General features: G+C 52.3%; 1 protein-coding gene across 1 annotated transcript in view; it reads right to left on the bottom strand.

The window, feature by feature from the left end:
* TRABD2B (TraB domain containing 2B) overlaps positions 1–18,215 on the bottom strand; it is a 201,390-nt gene extending 183,175 nt beyond the window's left edge. Inside the window, exons 1-2 of the mRNA XM_081087664.1 lie at positions 17,981–18,215; positions 15,428–15,988 (exon numbers count right to left, since the gene is read on the bottom strand). Coding sequence (XP_080943790.1) covers positions 15,428–15,988; positions 17,981–18,082 — 663 coding nt within the window. The 5' untranslated portion in view covers positions 18,083–18,215. The remainder of the gene's footprint in view (positions 1–15,427; positions 15,989–17,980) is intronic.
* Positions 18,216–19,333: the final 1,118 nt, after the last annotated feature.

Below are 19,333 nucleotides of genomic sequence, written 5' to 3'. Positions count from 1 at the left end.
GTAAGGTCAGAGCTAGCTGAGAAAGTGGTTTCGCAGCAATGGGGTGTGGTTTCTGGTTTACCAAGTGCTCTCACACCTGCTAAGGGGCTCAGAGATGGGAGGAACCTGCCCAGGCTCATGCAGCTGACTCTAATTCAGGGCTCGCATACTTTACAGGCCATTTACAGACCACAGATCCTCCCACCCCTCACTTCCACTTGGGGAGCACTCAGAAACAACCTGTCTCACCCCACTCCCCCTTTGAACAGGTGGAATCCCCCAAATCTGCCATCAAATGGGTCAAATGAAATGCAGGGACATGCTATCCTTCAGTAGCTATTTTAGACATGGTAATCAGGGTCTTGGGCTCCCTACAAGAGGCCCTGTAATATACAGGCTGTCCCTCCCCAAAATGAATACTAACTTTGAATGATTATAAAGACGGTACTTACTGATATACAGTCATTTTTAAAATTTAAAAGAAACTACAGAAATGAATATTGGGTTTTGTGTGTGTGTGTGTGTGTGTTGTCAATGCCTGTTTTCCAACTGATGACTGATCTCGTCCAGGCACTGCTGATAACATGAAGCAATGGAATAGCAAACATCAAGAATCATTTTGTTTGGTATTTGTGTGCTCTCAGTTCATCAGCTGTTGCCAGTTTTGTACCGTAAGCTTTATCTTTTATGTGGCCCCATAAAAAAAGTCTAGTGGCACTTTAGGATAAATTCTCTTTGTTCAAAACTTATTTTTTCACCCATTATTTCAAATCAGTTAAACCTGAGAAGGGGTGAAAATAAGGTGAGTTATCAGCTATTAAAATGTGTATTCATTTTTGAGACACCCTATTATTTAACTATGGATGCTGTCATTCACCCACCACCACTTTTATGATCCAGTTTTTAGGAGAAACCCCTACCCCCCAGTTCCTGTTCCGGAAGTGGAGAGTCCGTCTCCTCTGGCCCAGCAGTGAGAGCATCCTGCATCCCTCATAGGGCAGCTCCTTCCTCCAGCCCAAGCTTGAGATTTCCAGGCAAGCCTGGTGAGGTGCTCCTGTCTGATGAATGACTATATTACAGAACACAGGAGTGGGCCCAATGCACCCAGGATCAACCCCAAACCTCTTAACACGTCTCAGGAGGCTTCCTCCATGTGGCCCAATTCTGTACTCTCCGTGCCTCCTGAAAGCATTCTCCACTGTGAGTGTGGGTCGTCCCTCCACCTGGATCAGTACAGTGGGGCCTTGACTTAAGAGTGTCCCGACGAACGAGTTTTTTGAGATACCAGCTGTCTCTCGGCTGATTTTTTGCATTGAGTTGATAGAGTAATTTGAGTTAATGAGCTCCTTAATGAGCTCGGTCTTAACCTTTTTGAAGAAATAATGACAGAAAACTTCCCCTACCTGGTGAAAGAAATGGACTTACAAGTCCAGGAAGCGCAGAGAACCCCAAACAAAAGGAATCCAAAGAGGACCACACCAAGACACATCATAATTAAAATGCCAAGAGCAAAAGATAAAGAGAGAATCTTAAAAGCAGCAAGAGAAAGACAGTCAGTTACCTACAAGGGAGTAGCCATCCGACTGTCAGCTGATTTCTCAACAGAAACCATGCAGGCCAGAAGAGAGTGGCAAGAAATATTCAAAGTGATGAATAGCAAGAACCTGCAACCAAGATTACTTTATCCAGCAAAGCTATCATTCAGAATAGAAGGTCAGATAAAGAGCTTCACGGATAAGAAAAAGCTAAAGGAGTTCATCACCACCAAACCAGCATTATATGAAATGCTGAAAGGTATTCTTTAAGAAGAGGAAGAAGAAAAAGGAACTCTTACCATTTGCCACAGCATGGATGGAACTGGAGAGCGGATAAATACCACAGGATCTCACTCATTTGTGGAATATAATGAACAACATAAACTGATGAACAAGGACTGATCCAGAGACGGAGAGGCATTGATTGGACTGTTGGGCCTTGGAGGGAAGGTAGGGGAGGGTAGGGGTAAGGGGGAAAGATCAACCAAAGGACTTATAAGCAAGCATATAGGCCTAACCAATGGACACGGACAACGGGGGGGGGGGGGGGAGGGGGGGAGGGCATGAGCGGGGTGGGGGGTGGGGGGTGGTAGAGGGTAACGTGGGGACAAGGACACATATGTAATATCTTAATCAATAAAAAATATATAAAAAAAATAAACTCGTAAGTCAAGGCCCCACTATATTACCATGAGTCCTCGCCCCCATATACAGTGCTCCTTCTGAACCCAGGAACACCTCTTTGTCCCTCAGCACTGGGCTCAGGCGACATGAAACTGCAAGTACAGTGTAAGTATAGGTATGAATGCCTAGCCAAGCCTGCTTCTCGTAAGGAGAGATGGTCTGCCTATTGCATAGAAATTGAGCATCTTCACCAGCAAAGAGTACTCCGGGACAGCAAGGATGCAGTCTCATCCATCTTGGTACAGCTTCCATTTGGCCTCCAGAGGACAGGCTGAGTCCCTGCAAAGCCCCAGCCACCATGGGGGTGGGATCTCAGGGTCAGGGCTCAGCAAAGACAGACAGGTGGGAACTGATATGCTGTCCAGCTATTGTGGTAACTGAACAGACTCCCCGGGGCTCGGCGGCTGGAAGTGGCTCTCTGTCACCTTTCCCCATGCCTGCACCCCCGTAGAGAGCTCTGTGGAGAAGCACCCCAGCCATCCAGACTGGTGCTGTGACAAACCAATAGCCTCCACTTCTGTTGGGCCCTCAGGCTGCTGTGCCACCCCTTCACCTGCCAAGGGCAACTTCTGCTCTCAATCCCCACACAGCCTCTCTCCTCACTACCCTCCTCGCCAGAGGTCCTCGCAATCAGGCCACCTCATCCTCTCCTTGCCTTAGTGGCAGCCTTCCGCAGGAGGGAACATCGGAAGTCTATCAACTCCCTGCCCTTCCAACCTTTCATACTTCCAGTCTCAGAAAAAAGAGATGCCCCCAATTCCCTAAGTATCAGATTCAGGCCCTTTTCATCCGATACAGAGGTTGAGAGCACAGGCTCTACAGCCAAACTTCCTGGGTTTGAGTTCAGATCCCCCACTCAGTGACTGTGTGACCGCAGGTGGGTGAATTAACCTATCTGTGCCTCAGTTTCCTCCCCCGTAAAATGGGGCTGGATAATAGTATATACCTGAGAGATTGTGGTGAGGATTAAGTGGGGCAGTACATATAAAGGACTTTTTTTTTCTTTTTTAATTGATTTTAGAGAGAGAGGAAGGCAGAGAAAGAAAGAGGAGAGAGAGAGAAACATCGATTTATTGTTCCACTTATGTATGCATTCCCTGATTGATTCTTGTATGTACCCTGAGAGCTAGTAAAGTCCTTCCAAGGCTTTATCCCAAAACCTTGGCATATCGGGACAATGCTCTAATGAACTGAGCACCAGCCATGGCGACTCACCCCTATTCTTAGCACTCTGCTATGAAGCACCTTTCACTGAGGTCTCTTCAAACCCTCCCTTCCTCACCAGCACCACATTCATGACCTGGAACTAAGCCTGGCACCGTGTAAATCCCAATATCACTTGTTAACAAACAGAGGGATGAACAGTTTCATATTAACAAATTCAATTCCCTAAGTCTTTACAGGGTATTTCTCTTTGGGAGAAACAGTAAAGGAAAAACACCTGCACACGAAGTACTAAGAGCACAGAGCACTTGAGAGCTAATCAAGTCCTTCCCAGGCTTGAGCCCTTAATTCTCCCCATAACTCTGAGTCCCTGCTGTTGACATCCAGCCACCTGCGCAGGAGAGGGAACGGGCCCTCAGAGAGGGAATCGCCCCAGATCATGGGTCTATAACCCCTGGAAGAGCTGGGCCTCAAACCAGGTCTCCAGCCTAAACTCCTTGATCCCTCTTTTTGATGTGTCCCCACTCCAGGTAGCAGTGGGAGATCACAGGGAAGCTGAATGAGGAGGATCCAACATTACACTCTGCAGATGGCTGGAAAAAACTGACCACACTCCCAGTTATTAGACTCCCTGGTTCCCATCAGGACAGCCAATCTGCTCAGGATGAGGCTCAGCATATGAGACACTAAAGGATCTCTATGGGATGGGCTTTACCTCAAAGCACAGACAGTGTGAAAATGGGCCAATAACAATAATTAGAATAACCTGAACTTAAACCACCACAATTACCATTCATCACCTTTCACCGGCTGCCAGGCACCCAGCTATGCGGTTTACATGCATTACCTCATTCACTCCTCACAGCACAGCAGGGGGGAAAGACTACTGTGAGCCCCCCTTTTCCGGATGTAGAAACAGACCCTCAGTTGTCCAGCCAACCTGGTAAAGCTTGGCATCCCAACTCCAGTCCCGTCTCTCTCTTCGGGCATCAAAAGATCCAAGTAGAAATCCTGGCTCCATCATTTTGCACAAACTACTCAGCCTCAATTTCGTCAAAATGGGGGAAACAATACTTACCTTTCAGGAGTGTTTCAGGAATTTCCTATGATGAACCCCGAGCACATAACAGGCCCTCACAATAGCTCTCGTGGGAAAGGACGGAATAGGCCCAAGAGAGGGAGGGCCAGGCACGCCCTCTGCACGTCCCCAGCCTGGCACGTTGGCTGAACAGTCTCCTTTCCTCCAGGCGAGGCCTTTCCCCCTCCCACCTCCAGGGGCCCCAATCCTCTTCAACCCCATCCAGAACCCCGCTTGCCTTTCTCACCGCCCTCTCCACAAAACTATAGTGACGGGAGCAGAATCATATGAAATCAGCTGCAAGACCACCAGCAGGCATGGGGATTATGTAGTCCTGGGGCCACTAGTCATCCCAGTCAAGGGCAAGCACAGTGACCAAGTATCACCACTGAGGACCCAAAAGGTCTTAATGTAACCCCCTCCCCATGGCCCATCTGCTCTTCAAGATACATCTCAGCCCCCACAGACATCTGGTGCTCAAAAATGTCCCACAATCCAACAGACGCTATAGCCACTCGGCAGGAGGAATCCACCAGGACCACTGGGAGTCTGAACACTGGGGGGAAGGGGAGTAGTCCTTTCTAGGTGTCCCCAAGGGGGTTGGGAGGCAGGACAGTAGTGCATATGAGAGACTGAAAATTGCAAACCGAGATGCAGATGGGTGGAATTATCATCGCCTATTAAGCTTTTGTCTCTTCTCAAACTTAGGGCTGAGCAGCTCAAGAAAGGGAAACCTCGTGAACAAAGGCTAAAGGATGAGCCAGAGAGATTTCCAAAAGGCTTTTTCTACCGGAATCTTCCTTTCTATAAAGGGCTTTCAAATGGGACCCGAGGCTTAATTTGCCAACTGCCTAGAAGGGGCATTAAGTCCCCAGGAGACAAAACTGGCTGGAAAACTTTAAATAACCTTAATAGGAAGGAAACAGGTAAGCCCTTTAAACAGACAAGGGGGTGGCGGGGGAAGGCCTTGCCTTTTATCTTTGCACTGTACCTTCCTGGGGCAGGGCTGGTCGTGGAGATGGGAGCTTGGCACTTCCCCAGGTGCCAGCTTGCAGGCCCGTCTGCGAGGTCCCAGTGGGGTTACCAGCCTGGCCAAAGTGTGGGCAGGAAGGCGTGCTGCTCTTTCAGAAAGGATCACTGGTGCTGGTGAAATCCAGTTCAACCCAGGGAGGCAGAAGAGCGGCCACGTGGCCTGAGCAAAGCAGACCAGCTGGGAGATGGGCCTGGCACATCTCTGCGCTCTGCCCAGAACGGCGCCCGCGGGCAGAGGCGGAGGCGTGCAGACAGCAGGCAGGTGGTTTCATTCAGCCTCAGCTTGCCACAGCCCATGCACACCGGCCAAGCTGAACTTCGGAGAGTCTGCACCACGACACTCCTGGCTCTGGTATAGACTCCCCCAGCCTTCTGGGCCTAAAACCCTCAGCATTTGCCTGCTATGTTTTCCTCCTTCCGTTCTCAGCTTCACCTGTGTTTCCTCCAGGAAGCTCTCCCAAACCTCCCCAGGACTGGGAAGTGTGCTGTCTTCTGTGCTCCCACAACACACTATTTTACCCCCAGGCCACCCTCATCCTGCCACAATGTAAAACACCTCTGCCCATTCCCACCCCACCCAGAAAGGGAGCACCTGGGAACACCATCAGCTTGTTCACTGTTCTTTCTCCAGCACATAGCCCAATTTCTGACACACAGTAGGAACTAAAACACATTCCCGGACTTGTAAAATGATGCTAATTTAAAAACACACTGATAACTGTGAGCTAGCGTTTACGGAGTCTCCTGTGTGTTTGGCATTGCACTACAGTGTTGTATACTAATCAGTCCTCACAGCAATCCGATGAGATTGGCTAATGAGGAAACTGAAGCAGGGAAAGGTCAGGTGACTAGCCCAAGGTTGCTTACACTCCCAATGAGTGCCATGATTCTGGGCACTGAAGGGGTGCTGGGCTGTGGGAGCACTCCCACCCAGCTGAGTCAGCACCGCGCTGTGTAAACTTACTTGACTAGTTCTTGGTTCAAAGGTAGAATCAGACCAGGATATTCCTCTGAATGAGAGACATGGGGTAGGAGTTCTTATGCAGAGAACACAGGCTCAGAAGGTAAGAGCAAATGAGAAGTAAATTGTAGTAACGTTTCCCCTGGCGCTTCCTGACCCAATGGGAAGGAAAGGGAGACCCCACAGCAAAGAGGCGACAGGGTGTCAGCAGGGAATATTGGCACTGTCTGCAGGGGAGGAGAATGGTGGGCAGTACTGATCTGAAAGCCTGCAGGGGCCCCCAGGGAAGTCCCCTTGCCTACTCAGGGGGGGATCAGACTCCAGCATCAGGTGCCACTGCAGAGACTGCACAATCCTAAGGCCCCAGGCTGTCCTCCAGAGATGGCTTCAGGGCTCTGACTTGTATGGACCTTGTCTGGGGACCTTCAGGCTCTTTTGAAGGATACTCAGCATTCAGTGTGACCCAGGTACATCTCATCTGCTGCTGTGAACTGAATGTGTGTGCCCCACCCACTCATATGTTGAAGCCCTAACCTCCCATATGATGCTATTTGGAGATGGAGCCTGTGAGGTAATTAGGTGTAAGGAGATCATGAAGATGGAGCCCTGGTAATGGGATCAGTGCCCTTATAAGAACAGAAACCAGTGAGTTTGCTCTCTCTCTATTTCAACTCATACCTCTACACCTGTCTCTCTCCACCCTTCCCAACCCGGCCATGTGAGCACACAGTGAAAAGACAGCTGTCTGCAAGCCGCAGAGCTCTCACCAGAACCCAACCAAGCTGGTACCCTATTGCACACTGCTAGCCTCCAGAATTGTGAGAATGTAAATTTCTATTGTGTAAGCCAGTCTATGGTGTTTTGTTAGGCCGTCATGCAAACTAAGATACCCACTGATCCTTTCAAACCACAATGCAACTTTGCAATATATACAAATATACAATCATTGCATTGTACATCTGAAACTAATATGTTATGTCAATTTTACCTTGATAAAAAATTAAGGAAAACCCCCCACCATGCTAAAAGGCAATCACATCATTACATCTAAACTCAAACTGCTGACTTATGCAGGTAACATCAGCCCATGGGGAAGTGCAATCTTGTGACTGTGAATGAAGTGCTATAAATGGCATTTGTTTGAAGAGTCCAGACTTTTATTAATCCTCACCCGAGGATATATTTTCCATTGATTTTTTAGAGAGAGTGGAAGGGAGAGGGAGAGACACACAGAGAGAAACACTGATGTGAGAGAGACACATCGACTAGTTGCTTCCCACAGCTCCTCCCCACCCCCTCAACCAGGGCCCGCAATTGAGCCTGCAACAGAGGAATCAAACCCGAGACCCTTCAGTCCGTGGGCTGACGCTCTCTCTATCCACTGAGCCAAACCGGCTAGGCAAGAGGCCAGTATTTAAAGTGGACTGCCCTCAGGAACCTTTGCTGCTGCAGAGGAGTAAGAATTAGCCAGACAATAAAAACTGGGAAAGAACAAAAAAAGAGGGAACAGCATAAGCAAACAAATGGAGGCATGGCCAAGGTTTGTGTGTGAGAAGCAGGGAGCGGGGGAGAACCAGGACAGGTCACATCGCTACAGCCCCAAACCCAAGTAGCAAGTAATGGGTCAAGTTAAACATTTTAAAATGCAAACAAAGTGGGAGGGTGGGGTGAGCCTGGCGAGGCTCATGTGTGCTCTGGGGAGTAAAGAGGATAAAAAGGAGGCCTTTGTTTGAAAGTAAGAGATGAGGAAGAGGAAACAACGAAGTGTTCAGGCCGGAGAGAGAGCACTCCAACAGGGACCTCTGGATGCTACAGAGCCCTGACCAAATGGGCCAACATCAGCACAGAACTCTCTACACGGCTCAAGTGGCAAGTCTAAAGGCTTTTCTGTGCATATGGAGGCCAAGGTGCCGTCTGTTTTAACAACCAAAGCTGCCAACACCCCAACCACAGAACGCACCACAAAGCCCCAACTTCAGACCTGGAACACCTTCAATCTAATTTTGTAGTCAATTGTAAGCATATTTTAAACTAGGTTTTGAATCTGGGTCTATTAGGAAAGAAAAGACTGCCTCAGTAATCACTATACTATAAACAAAAATATGTAAGTGCTGAAAGAATGTCATAAAATGTCATAAAAAAATTCCCAGAGGGGAAGAATAGATGTGGCTGGGCATCAAGCAACGCTTTGAACCAAGTCTTCTCAAGCAGATTGGACTTAGGAGCATTTGGGAGGACTTCCTGGAGGAGGTACAGCTTTGAGCTGAGCCTTGAAAATCTCATAGGATTCAAAAGCAGAAGAGAAAAGGAGGAAATTCCTAGAGAGGGAGGGGCCGACACAAGCAACAGTGCTTCCAAGCTTGGGGCAACAGTGTTGTGTTCCAGCGGCTGCAGGGCACAGATGTAAAAGCCTGCGGATCCTGGAGGAGCTGCTCGGCGAGACAGCTTGGCAGCCGCCAAGCAGAGCTGAACGCTGGGCCACCGGCTGCCTGTGGATTAAGTGGGCGGACAGAGAGCCAGTGATGGGAGATAAAAGGGAGTGAAGTGGATAATATTTAGAAGCGAACTTGAGGGGAAAGAACGTCGGCAGCTTGGCTGGCAGGCCGCGGCGCACGTCGCATTCTTTAGTTTCCGCCCTCGGAAAGCTGCATTACCAGGCGACCTCTCCCTGGCTTTCAGAGATGTCCAAATGGGAACTATTAACAAAGGCACGCGCCCATTTTTATCTCCGTCACAAAATGCTTCACCGCTCAGGCTTTCCATCTCGGGCCTGCCATTGGCTGGCAAGTGTGTTACGGGAAGGAGATCAATGGGTTTGGGGACCGGGCTTCTTGGAATTCTTGAGAACTGGTCCCTTCCAACTCTAAAATTTTAGACGTCTATGAGCTGAAAATTCTTCAAAGCTGAGAGGCTAGGATTTCATAATGTGGAGATTCTTCAAGTCCCAAAGTGCCTCTAAGCCTAACATTCTAAGATTTTACCATTAGTTTCCCTCCTTCCACAGAGGCACCTAAGCCATCCTGCGCATCTGCTCCTGAGTTTGTTCCCACCCCGCCACTCCTCTGTTGTGTTAATATATTAAATGTTAAAGTCTGAGTTAACCAGTTCAGAGAGAGCGGACACAGCCTGCCAAGCCAGCAGGGGCGCTCTGCAAACAGCTCTCTGGGCACAGAAAGAATCTAATACACATGCTTAGGGGTTGATGCTAACAGGTCCCCCTTCCTGTTAGGGACTTCCACGCCATGTGCCGGGCATTTGCTGAGCAGCTCCTGAGCACAGGGCTCTGTGTGGGAGACACAATGGGGGTGGCAGGCTACAGAGCACAGGGTAGAGATGGGCCGGAGGAAGCCAGCTTCCCAGCCCAGGAGCTAGAGTCCCACGGTGCACACTGGGTCAGCCTGTGTTTTGATCCTACACTGAGGGACTCTCACTCTGCAGATGACTTCTGGGGAGAAGAGGACTCTGCATGGTCTGAGGGGTGCCCTGCTGCCTTGTGGAGGTGTTTGATCCCTTACTCGGGAGGGTACATAGATTTGATGGGGAGCCACCAGTGGACTATGGCTGTGGACTAGAGGGCCCATTGGTCAGTGCTGTTTCAACGGCCATGGAGGCCTGAAGAAGACAGGGGACTTGGGAATGGCCATTTTTGGAGAATGGGAAATGAGACAGGTTCTGAAAGATGGGGACAGGAAGGGAAAGGGAGGACAGGGTCTCCATGATGTGTGGATAACCAGGACACGGGAGAACCTGATGCACAGGCACTCCGTGCCGCGGTTTCCACCGATGTACACACTCTTCCTAGCTAGTCAGTGAACTCTCTGCAGGAAAAAGCAGGCTGTTCCCAGGTCTCTGCCCCCAGCCTTGCCCTGGTCTAATACTAAGGCACTCCGGTTGAATGAGTGAGAAAGTGAGGGAGAGGAGTCCTAATGGAGGAAAAGGCTCCAGGGCTGGGCAGGTGTCCAGCAGACTGTGTTGCGACAGGCTGGGCTCTCTCCGCTCTGCAAACTGCAGCGGGAGACAGCAGGATCACCCACCAGAACCAGCAAGCTTCCGGACAAGCAGGTATCAGCAGCAGCCCGCCAGAGACTGCCCGTCCCTCCCAGCTATGGAGAACACCGGCTCAACATCTCAGGGTGGCTCAGGGTCTCCAAGATATGGGGCCAAAGATGAGCACCGCAGCAATCAGAGCTGGGCCAGCCCTGGAAATCATACGCCCACACTCGCGTGGGACAGAGAAGACAATCTAGGCCCAGAAAGGGAAGAGGACTAGCCCAGACTCACAGGGAAGGTAGGAATGGGGTCAGGGCTGGAGCCTGCTTTGTATCTGAACAACCCACTTGGTGATTTTCATATTTTGTGTCCTTGTAGGAAGACATGGTGCTATTAAAGTTCAAGGAGGGGGCTCCTCACATATGCAGTCTCTTCATGCATCCATCCATCCATTCAACAGTGCTGCATGGTAGAAGGAGGGGAAGCAGAGATAGTCATATCATGGTTTCTGACCATTCATTCATTCTCTGAATACTAATAGAGCACCTAATAATAGTGTTGGCCCTGCAGGGTGCAGATAGAGGAGCTCTGACTAGAAACCAAGGAGACTCTCCCTTATTTAACTGTGCCTGCTTAGGGGTGCCGTTCTCACAGTGGTCCCTTGGAAAGCTGGGGGTGTCTTTGAGAACTCTGATTTTAGAATCACCTATAGATCCGATTTGTAAGCCAGTAGAAAATCAGTGTGAGCACTTTTTAATTATCTCTATTTTTAAAATATTTTTTAGCAAGATATGATCATCTCTCACCACTCAAACACACACCGAGATAATGCCTTCTAACTATTAAAAACAAAAATCACATCAGCTCTCACATGCCTAAAAAGCATGGACTCTGGCATCAGACACGCCCAAGTTTGGACCCTGAGCCCGCCTGGCCTGGTTGTGTAATCATAGCCAAATGACTTAACCTTTTTAAGCTTCAATTTATTGTCTGAGAAAGAGAGATGATGATACGTCTTGTCACATCTCTGTGAGGTTTAGAGATGATGTACTTACAAGGTCTAAGGTAGTGCCCTGTACAGAGACAGAGCTCAATAAATGATGATTTTATGGTTTCTAACTCCCTAGTGAAGGGGCTGTGGGATTTTACATACATCTTGGATAACCTTAGCAGCCAGGCCCAAGTGTTTAGGCTTTGCACACCCTGGATGGGTGACATTGCATGTTTGTTAAAACAAAGTAGAGAATGGCAGGGTCCTCATTTTCTCATTATGCCTCAGAGAACCACATGACTTCGAGCGCCTCTCATGCAGCTCCTCACCAACTGGTGGGGGGCACTGAGGCCCCCTAGAGGGAGAAGGAGGTCTCCTAATCAGACCAGCAAGTGAGTGGCAGCCGGTACCAGTCCCTGGATGCAGCTGACGGAGCTGAATGAAATCTGCAGGTCCCAAGACTGTCATAAGATGTGGACTAAAGGCTCAGGTACTCACAGGCCCCTGAGGGCAGGGGTCGCCACCACTCCTTATTACTCCAGCTTTACTCTGGAGGATGGGCAGTGGACACGGCTGCTAGGAGAAGGTGCTAACAGGGCAGAGACGAGGCTTCCCTCCTCTTTCTCAGTTCCGGAGCCGACTCAGACTCTTTCCTCTAGGTAGCCATTTTACCCTCTCAGTAACCTCCCACATGTAGAGTCTTCTCACGTCCTCCCCAAACCAGCTCTACTGAGAAAGACTGGTCACTAACTGCCCCATTGGACAGACAGGAAAACCAGTTATACACAAGTCACTGGCTTTCAAGCCAGAGCTGGGACTGAAATCTAGAGGCAAATCTCCTTTCAGCCCACGAGGCCGAGCTGTCTGTAACCCATCAGGGAAATCTTTACAGGAGCTGCCTTCACCATCCCTGCCTCGGCCCCATGGCCAAACGAAATCATTTCTCCATAGGTATACATTTTCTAAGCAATAAACTTTTAAGCCCTCGAGTCCTAAAAGGGAGAGAGAAATGGAAGAAAGGACTGAAGGAAGGATTACAAGAGGACACAAAATACCTAGTTACATGGGTGGCAGGAAGAGTGCATCCTTCATTCAGAGCCAGGCAGACTGGTTCTGTTCCTTATTAGCCATGTGACCTTGAGCAAGTCACCCAACCTTTCTGACTGCCCACCTTAGAAAACCCCGGGGCTGTGAGAATCCAACAAAATGGAAAAGCATACGGAGCTTCCTGCAGAGTGCCAGGCACGTGGAATTGATTACAACCGTCCCATGGAATGTCAGGGCTAGAAGGGACTTGGATGATGACCTAATCCTGGTGTCTCATTTCACAGAAGGGAAAAACAAGGCCCAGAGAGGGGAACTGACTTGCCCAAGGTCACACAGCAAACTCAAGGTGATGTTGGGGCTCGCACACTCCGTTTATATTAAAATCACAGACTAGGACCAATGAGCCCAATCTTCCAAGCTGTGCAAAGATAGAAGGAACTTTTTCAGTGGTTCCCCCACCCAGGGAGCTCCAAAACGTAAGCTTCCTTTCTTGACTAAGCCAAAAAAAAAAAAAAATGTGTTATTTCGACCCAGAAGAAAATATAAAAAATTGAAAAATACTCAAAACTAAAATCCCAGGTCTTAATAAAAAGGTACTCTCTTTTAAGGCTTCTATTTCCCGCCTTCCTCTCTCATTGCTCCCCCTACCAAAAAAATATTTTGCAATAACAGTAATGCTGAAAGGAAAGAAAAAATAAAAATCTGATGCACTTAACAGATATTTTGGTACAATAATGCATCACAGATGTTCATATCAAACTGTGCACACGCGCATACAATTTTACTGAGAAGGCTGTTGCATTTCTGACGTTGGGGTGGGGGATCCCTAACAACCCCATCCACCCAAGCTCTGGAATCCCTCCCTTCCCAGTTAGCCCACAGCCGCTCATGGGGATGGAGGAGAGATTTCATCACCTCACTCCAAAATGATAACAGGACAAATTGGCGGGGCCGGACACTCTGGCAGGTGGTGAAGGGTGTGGAGATTAGGGAACCAAGAGGAGACCTGTTTCCTTTTGTTTGGGACTTGCTTCCTGCAGCCTCTGGACGAGCTGGACCCAAGAACAGCGCTAAGAGCGGGCCCAGGCTAGAGACGGGGTGGGCACATTTGTGAAACCAGAGATTTGAGTCCGTTTGATCTTCAAACATGGGCTTTGGAGACTGTCAGCGGGCTCCTCACTGGCCGATGAATGGCTCTCAGGAACTTTTCCTAAAACATAACCTCACACGCTTTCCAGCAAATGTTTGCAACCTACCAACAGCAGTGTTTCCAGACCCCGAAGAAAGATAGTGTTGTTGTTTTAAGGGAGACAGATTAAAGCCAGGGGCTGTTTAACCAAGGGGTTGGTGTGCTCCCTTCAGCTCTCGTGGATTCCTCTGTGGTTGGTACAAAGAGGGTGTTGAGATGATGGTGGATCCCCCACCTCCCCAGCCTAAAAAAGATATCGAGGCCAGACATGAGGCCTCCGAACAGAGGGGCCTCCCACAAGCCTGCCTCCTCCAAAATGAGATGGGCGGTGAGCGCTGGGGAGCCCGACACAGATAATATCAGCTCCCGAGGCTGGCAGGGGAAAGTCACTTCAGAGGGAGAAAGCCGGTATGTTCAGAGGAATCAGCGCGGGGCCAGAGAATGCACAGGATTTTCCCCCGTGGAGAAGGAGTCAGGCGTAGTCAGAACCCTGCGGGGCGTGACTAACTGCCCCAATATTCCTGCCACCAGGGCCCTCTGGGTAAGGACTCCACAATTATGGGAGAGCCAGCAGGAGGACCGACAAACCCGCCTTTCATTTGGCCGGCAAATCAATCTGGCTTCTTACCTCCCTGGGGACAATATTGCATTTCCCCTGGAAAAACAAAGGCCAGAGATCTCTGAAGGGGGATCAGTTTCTGCTGCTGTTTCCCTGGTGAAGAGCTTGCAACATCTCAGGAGCAGCAAGCAGCTCTGGTCCCAGTGGTAGTTGCTAGCCTGGCCAATTTATGGGGCCGTGTCCGTCACAGAGGAGCACGTCTCCCGGGCCCACGCCTCACTCCTCACTGGGGCATCAGCCCAAGCCCCATTTGGGGGCCTCTGTGCAGAAGCCACCAGCCCTGATGTGAGCCCCCACCTCAGAGAGACAGCCTGTTCTCAAGGCACAGATGTGAACCCATTGTTCCCAGGGCCTCCGAGTTGAGTTTGGGGCCAGTGAGCGGCGAGTGACCTCTGCCCATGGAAACAGGGCTTTTAATGACATTTTGCTGGATCAGGTCTCTGGCAGCCCGAGACTTTAAACCTCCTAGGCTCGCCCCTTCTCCCTGCCTCCACTCCTAGGTTCAGAAATCAGAACTGTCAACCTTTAAGTGAACACATTTCTCTGAAATTATTAACCCCAAAACTATCCTGGCTGGCTTTCTCCCAGCCTAGGGAGGCAGTCCGAGGGTCGCCTGGAGCTTTGCAAAGGTCCGGGAAACGACAGTGCTTCACGTCAACAGCAAGCCATAGACCCCAGGTCCACTCACCACACCTGCCTTGCCCCCAGGCCCAGGCACCAGGACTCCCTCTCAAGTCCCCTGTTGACTCACTGCTGCCTGGATGTGCCCACACAGCAGCCTCAGGACAGCCTCTTGATCCTGAGATCCGGGCCTCGAAGGCAAACTTTCAGCCCCCTCTTTTTGTTTTTCATCACTCTGATGCTCCCAGGGAAATTCTTTCTGCTCAGGCAAGCACGGCAGGTGGGGAGCGTATATCCCCGACAGGTAACACCACCGAGAGGGAAGCCAACACCCGAACTCTTACCCCCAAATCCAGCACATACCAGTTTTCCCTCGGACCACCCCAAAAGCAGCTGGAGAGCTGCTCCACAGTCCAAAAGACCCTCTCTCTCTGGGGGAATGGCAGGCCCTGGCTGCCAGAGAAGGAAGACAATCAGAGAAGAAGACCAAGGGGCAAAGGGGCTGCCTGGCTCAGGGGCCAGGGGCCGCGTGCTTACCTGGGAGAAGTTGAGCCCATTGAGTGGATGGCACTGCTCCTCCACCCGCTCCACGGCCCCTGTGCTCTTCTTCATCTTCTCGGCCTGCTGGGCCAGGTAGAGGTCGAGCACGGGCACGCCCCGGGAACGCACGTCGGTCTCCGTGAGCGAGTTCACCATCAGCATCACCCACACGGGCCTCTTGCGCTCCCAGTTGCCCGCGATGGCATTGAACAGGTAGTCAGCGTACAGCCCCTTGCCCCTCTGCGCCGGCGTCATCCACGAGGGCATCATCAGCTTCACGTAGTCCAGGTGGCGCTTCAGGCGCCAGTAGAGCTCGCGGGGCAGCACGTCCTGCAGGTTCTCCCCGTGGGGCAGCAGCTGGCAGCTGGCCAGCGCTGTGATGGTGTAGGGGTCCGTCAGGTCCAGCTCGAAGTAGACACGGGCACTGGCCTGGAAGGCTGCCTTGGAGTTGTCCGGGATGAAGTCCCAGACGCGGGTGTAGGGGACGTGGATGGTGCCAAACAGGTAGGCCGGGGGGTCACGCCGAATAGTCCACAGAAAGGAGTTGAGGTCTCTTTGCTGCAGGAGGAGAGGGGAAGGCAGGCAGTGAGGCTGGTGGCAGCAGAGTGAACCAAGGTTAACACCGAGGGGGCAGGAGGAGGTGGGGATGGCGGGCAGACACCTACACGGGGCCCTGGGAAAGAGCAAGGGCTTTGGAAGCTGAAATGCCCACAGACAAATCCTTTGCTTTGTCTGAGCTGTAGGATCTTGAGCACACTGCTTCACTTCCACAGACTCAGTTTCCCCATCTGTAAATGGGGGAGGGGGTGAGATAAGCTACCTCAGGGGTCAATGGGAGAATAAAAGCACACAATATATCTAAATAAGCGCTGAGAACAGTGCCAGGCACAGAGGAAGGGGCAATGAAGGAAGCTCTCATTCTGATTAGCTTTCACTGTTTGTGCCCAGGTCTGCCACACCACCTGAGAATATTCAGGCTTGGGCCAAGCCAAACCTTCACCAGTGGTGTGTTTGATGGGGAGGGTGGGGAGAGGGGGAGTAAGAGTACTGCTCTGGTAAGAAGGGAGGAAGTCATATAACTGAAATCCAACCATTAGAAGATACTTGCCAAGAGCACTTTGAAAGCAGAACACCTATTAAAAATAGCACACCTATTTAAACAGCGACTTCCCATTCATCAGGGTGGATACAGTTTTCTTTTTGGAGGGCAGATCTGGGTGTCAGCTACTCTGCTCCACCAGCTGAAACCACAGATGAGAAAGTGCTTTAAAAGCTGCAGGCTACGTGAAGTCTCAGGCCCTGGCCTGGGGGAGGAGGGTGCCATAGAATCGGTACCAAGAAATGTACACAGTCCGGGTGCTTGCCGGCTGCTCTCCTAAATAGGTGCACCTGGTCTCCAACCCTATTCTCTGTCCTCTATGACCTAAGCTCTGACAAGAGTGTGTGTAGGGGTGAGCACTGAGGGACATGGAGACAAGGGTCATTTCTCCAGATCCAGTTCAGGGTCAGGGGTTAAGGGGCATGAGAAAGCAATTGTCATTTCTCACAGGCCAAGTCATTTTCCAACCAGAGAAATCCCTGGACTGTCTGTCCACCTGGCACCTGCAAACTTTAGGTCAACTCAGCATTTCTCTACCTGATATTAGCACGATGAAAAGTATGTTTCAGGGCGGGTGGAGGAAATGGCACCTTACTTTACTCACAACCAACAACTAATATACCGGAGATACAGGCTGGCTCTGAGCGCTCTGCAGGTCACCGAGCTCCGGGTTGCAGCAGGAGTCAGGCTGATGGAGGTGCACCTTGTCCAAGGTCAACTACCTTTCTAACAAGGAAGCCAGTGAAGACCCTACAAGATCATCTCCTGCTCCCCTGGCCTCCAATTCAGGGTTATTTTCAACGTATTAATTTACACTTTGAGGGGGTATACTGTGGGAAATCATGAGATTCCTTGGTTTGGAAGGAAAATTAGGAGAACCAATAATTACTCAACCCCAAGGAAATATTAGGACAGCATCTATTTCCTGGCACTGCTTTTCCTGTCCTCTCAAGTAGGGCATTTGGAAGAGTGGGTGCTGGGGTCTGGTTTGGAAAGGGAGAGAAACATGGAAAACTGCACTAGGGAAAAAAGTGTCTTAGGTCAGAGTGGAGCGCAGGGGATCCAGGGAGGCTGGGAGCGGGCAGCCTGTGAATGAGAGAGAAGGGCGCAAAGGAATGGTAGAAACAGAGTCACAGAAGGCAGGGAGAAAACTGGAGGGCAAAGGCAGGATAGAGGTAAGAAAGGGGCACAGAGGAACCATCCGAGTAGGACTAAAAGTTGAGGAGAGCCCAAGAGCGTCAGTGTGAGCTGGAGGAGCGCCCATCCAGGCTCCCGGCGGAGCTGGAGCCGGGGCGGCAGAAGCTAGGGAAGGGCGCCCGAGGCAGCACCTGGCAGGCGGAGGTGGAGCGGGTGGGCGGAGGTGGGTGCAGAAGGCAGGACCCCAAACCATCGTCCCCACGGGCTGCAGTGCCCGGGAGGCCCGGAGAGTGGCCGGGCAGGCGCTCGCTCACCGATCCGGGCGGCCGACACTGTCCTCCGTCCAGGGGTTGCGGGCGGGCGCGGGCGGTGGCCAGGAGGGCGGCGAGCAGCGGCCCCGCCAGGGCGGCGTGCATCCTGCCAGGACCCGCGGGGCGCGGGGACCCTCCTGGGCGGCGCCCCCTCTGCGGGGCGGGGAGCCCCCAGCTGGGCACCAAGGTTCCTCAGGAGCGCGGGGCTCGTTGCGGGATGCTGGGAGCCCTCTGGGGTGTGGCTGGATGTCCCTGCCGAACCTGGGGGTCCCTCGGGGGCGGGGCTCCGTCAGTTGGAAGAGGGGTACCCGCCGGGGCGGGGGCGGGGCCCGGGCCCCTCACCAGGACACACAGCCCCGTCGGCCGAGCCCGGGGTTCTGAGAGCGCGCGGGGTCCAGGGCGCGCGGAAGTCCCGAGCTGCGTCGCGGTCCAGAGCGTGCGGGACTCCCGGGGCGGTACTGGGGTCCCGGCGTGCGGGATCCGGGATTATGCTGGGGACCTGGGGTGCGCAAGGTCCCAGGGGTGCGCCGCGCTCCAGGGGCGCGCAGTGGGACAAGTGCGGCGGCGAGCGCGGCGGGGGCGGGGGTCTGATCTGTGCGCCCAGCTGCCCCCGAGCCGGGCTCAGAGGGGCGGCGGACGGCCGCGCGGCCGCTGCCCGGGCTCCGCCATGCTGCTCCGCGGCCGGGAGGGAGGGAGAGAGGAGGGCGGGAGAGCGGCGCGGAGCCGGGCCGGGCGGGGGGCTGGGGCCGCCGGGGCGGGGGGAGGGGAGGACCCGGCGCGGGACGCGGGGGGCGGGGGGCCGCGCCGGGCCGGGCCGGGCCGCAGGGAGTCCGGGCGTGCTCCGCGCCCCGGCGCGGCGAGGCGGGGTCTGATGGGCATGGCAGGCGCTCGCTCGCTCTTCTCTTGCTCCCTCGCTCGCTCCCTCACACACGCGCGGAGGGAGGCGAAGCCCGCAGCAGCCACTTCCCAACTTTCCAAACTTCCCAGCGCAACTTTTTCCTCTCCTCCCCTGCCCGCGCCTCCTCCTCCCCTATCCCTCCCCCTTTCCCTCGCCTGCTCCCCGCCGGGCGGTAGCTTCCGCACGCGGCCGCCAGAGGGCGCCCGGGCCGAGGCCCCGCTCCACCGTCCGCGGTGGGCTCTGAGATGCAGGCCGCCTGGGTACAGGGATGGGTTGAGGACTGGCCTCTCCCGAGGCATCTGAAGCGCAGATCCTGGCGGGAGTGAACAGCGGGAGGCTCTGGATGGGCAGACACTCCCAGACTGGCTGGTAAGGCAGCATTCAAAAAGAATCAGGGAAGCTGGTATGTACAACTTTGTGTTCCACCACTTTTCTGACTCACTGGCATGCACTGAGTG

The sequence above is a fragment of the Myotis nattereri genome (assembly GCF_964212035.1).
Source record: "Myotis nattereri genome assembly, chromosome: 3".
NCBI classification, from domain to species: Eukaryota; Metazoa; Chordata; class Mammalia; order Chiroptera; family Vespertilionidae; genus Myotis; species Myotis nattereri.
This window is presented reverse-complemented; position numbering and strand designations above follow the sequence as displayed.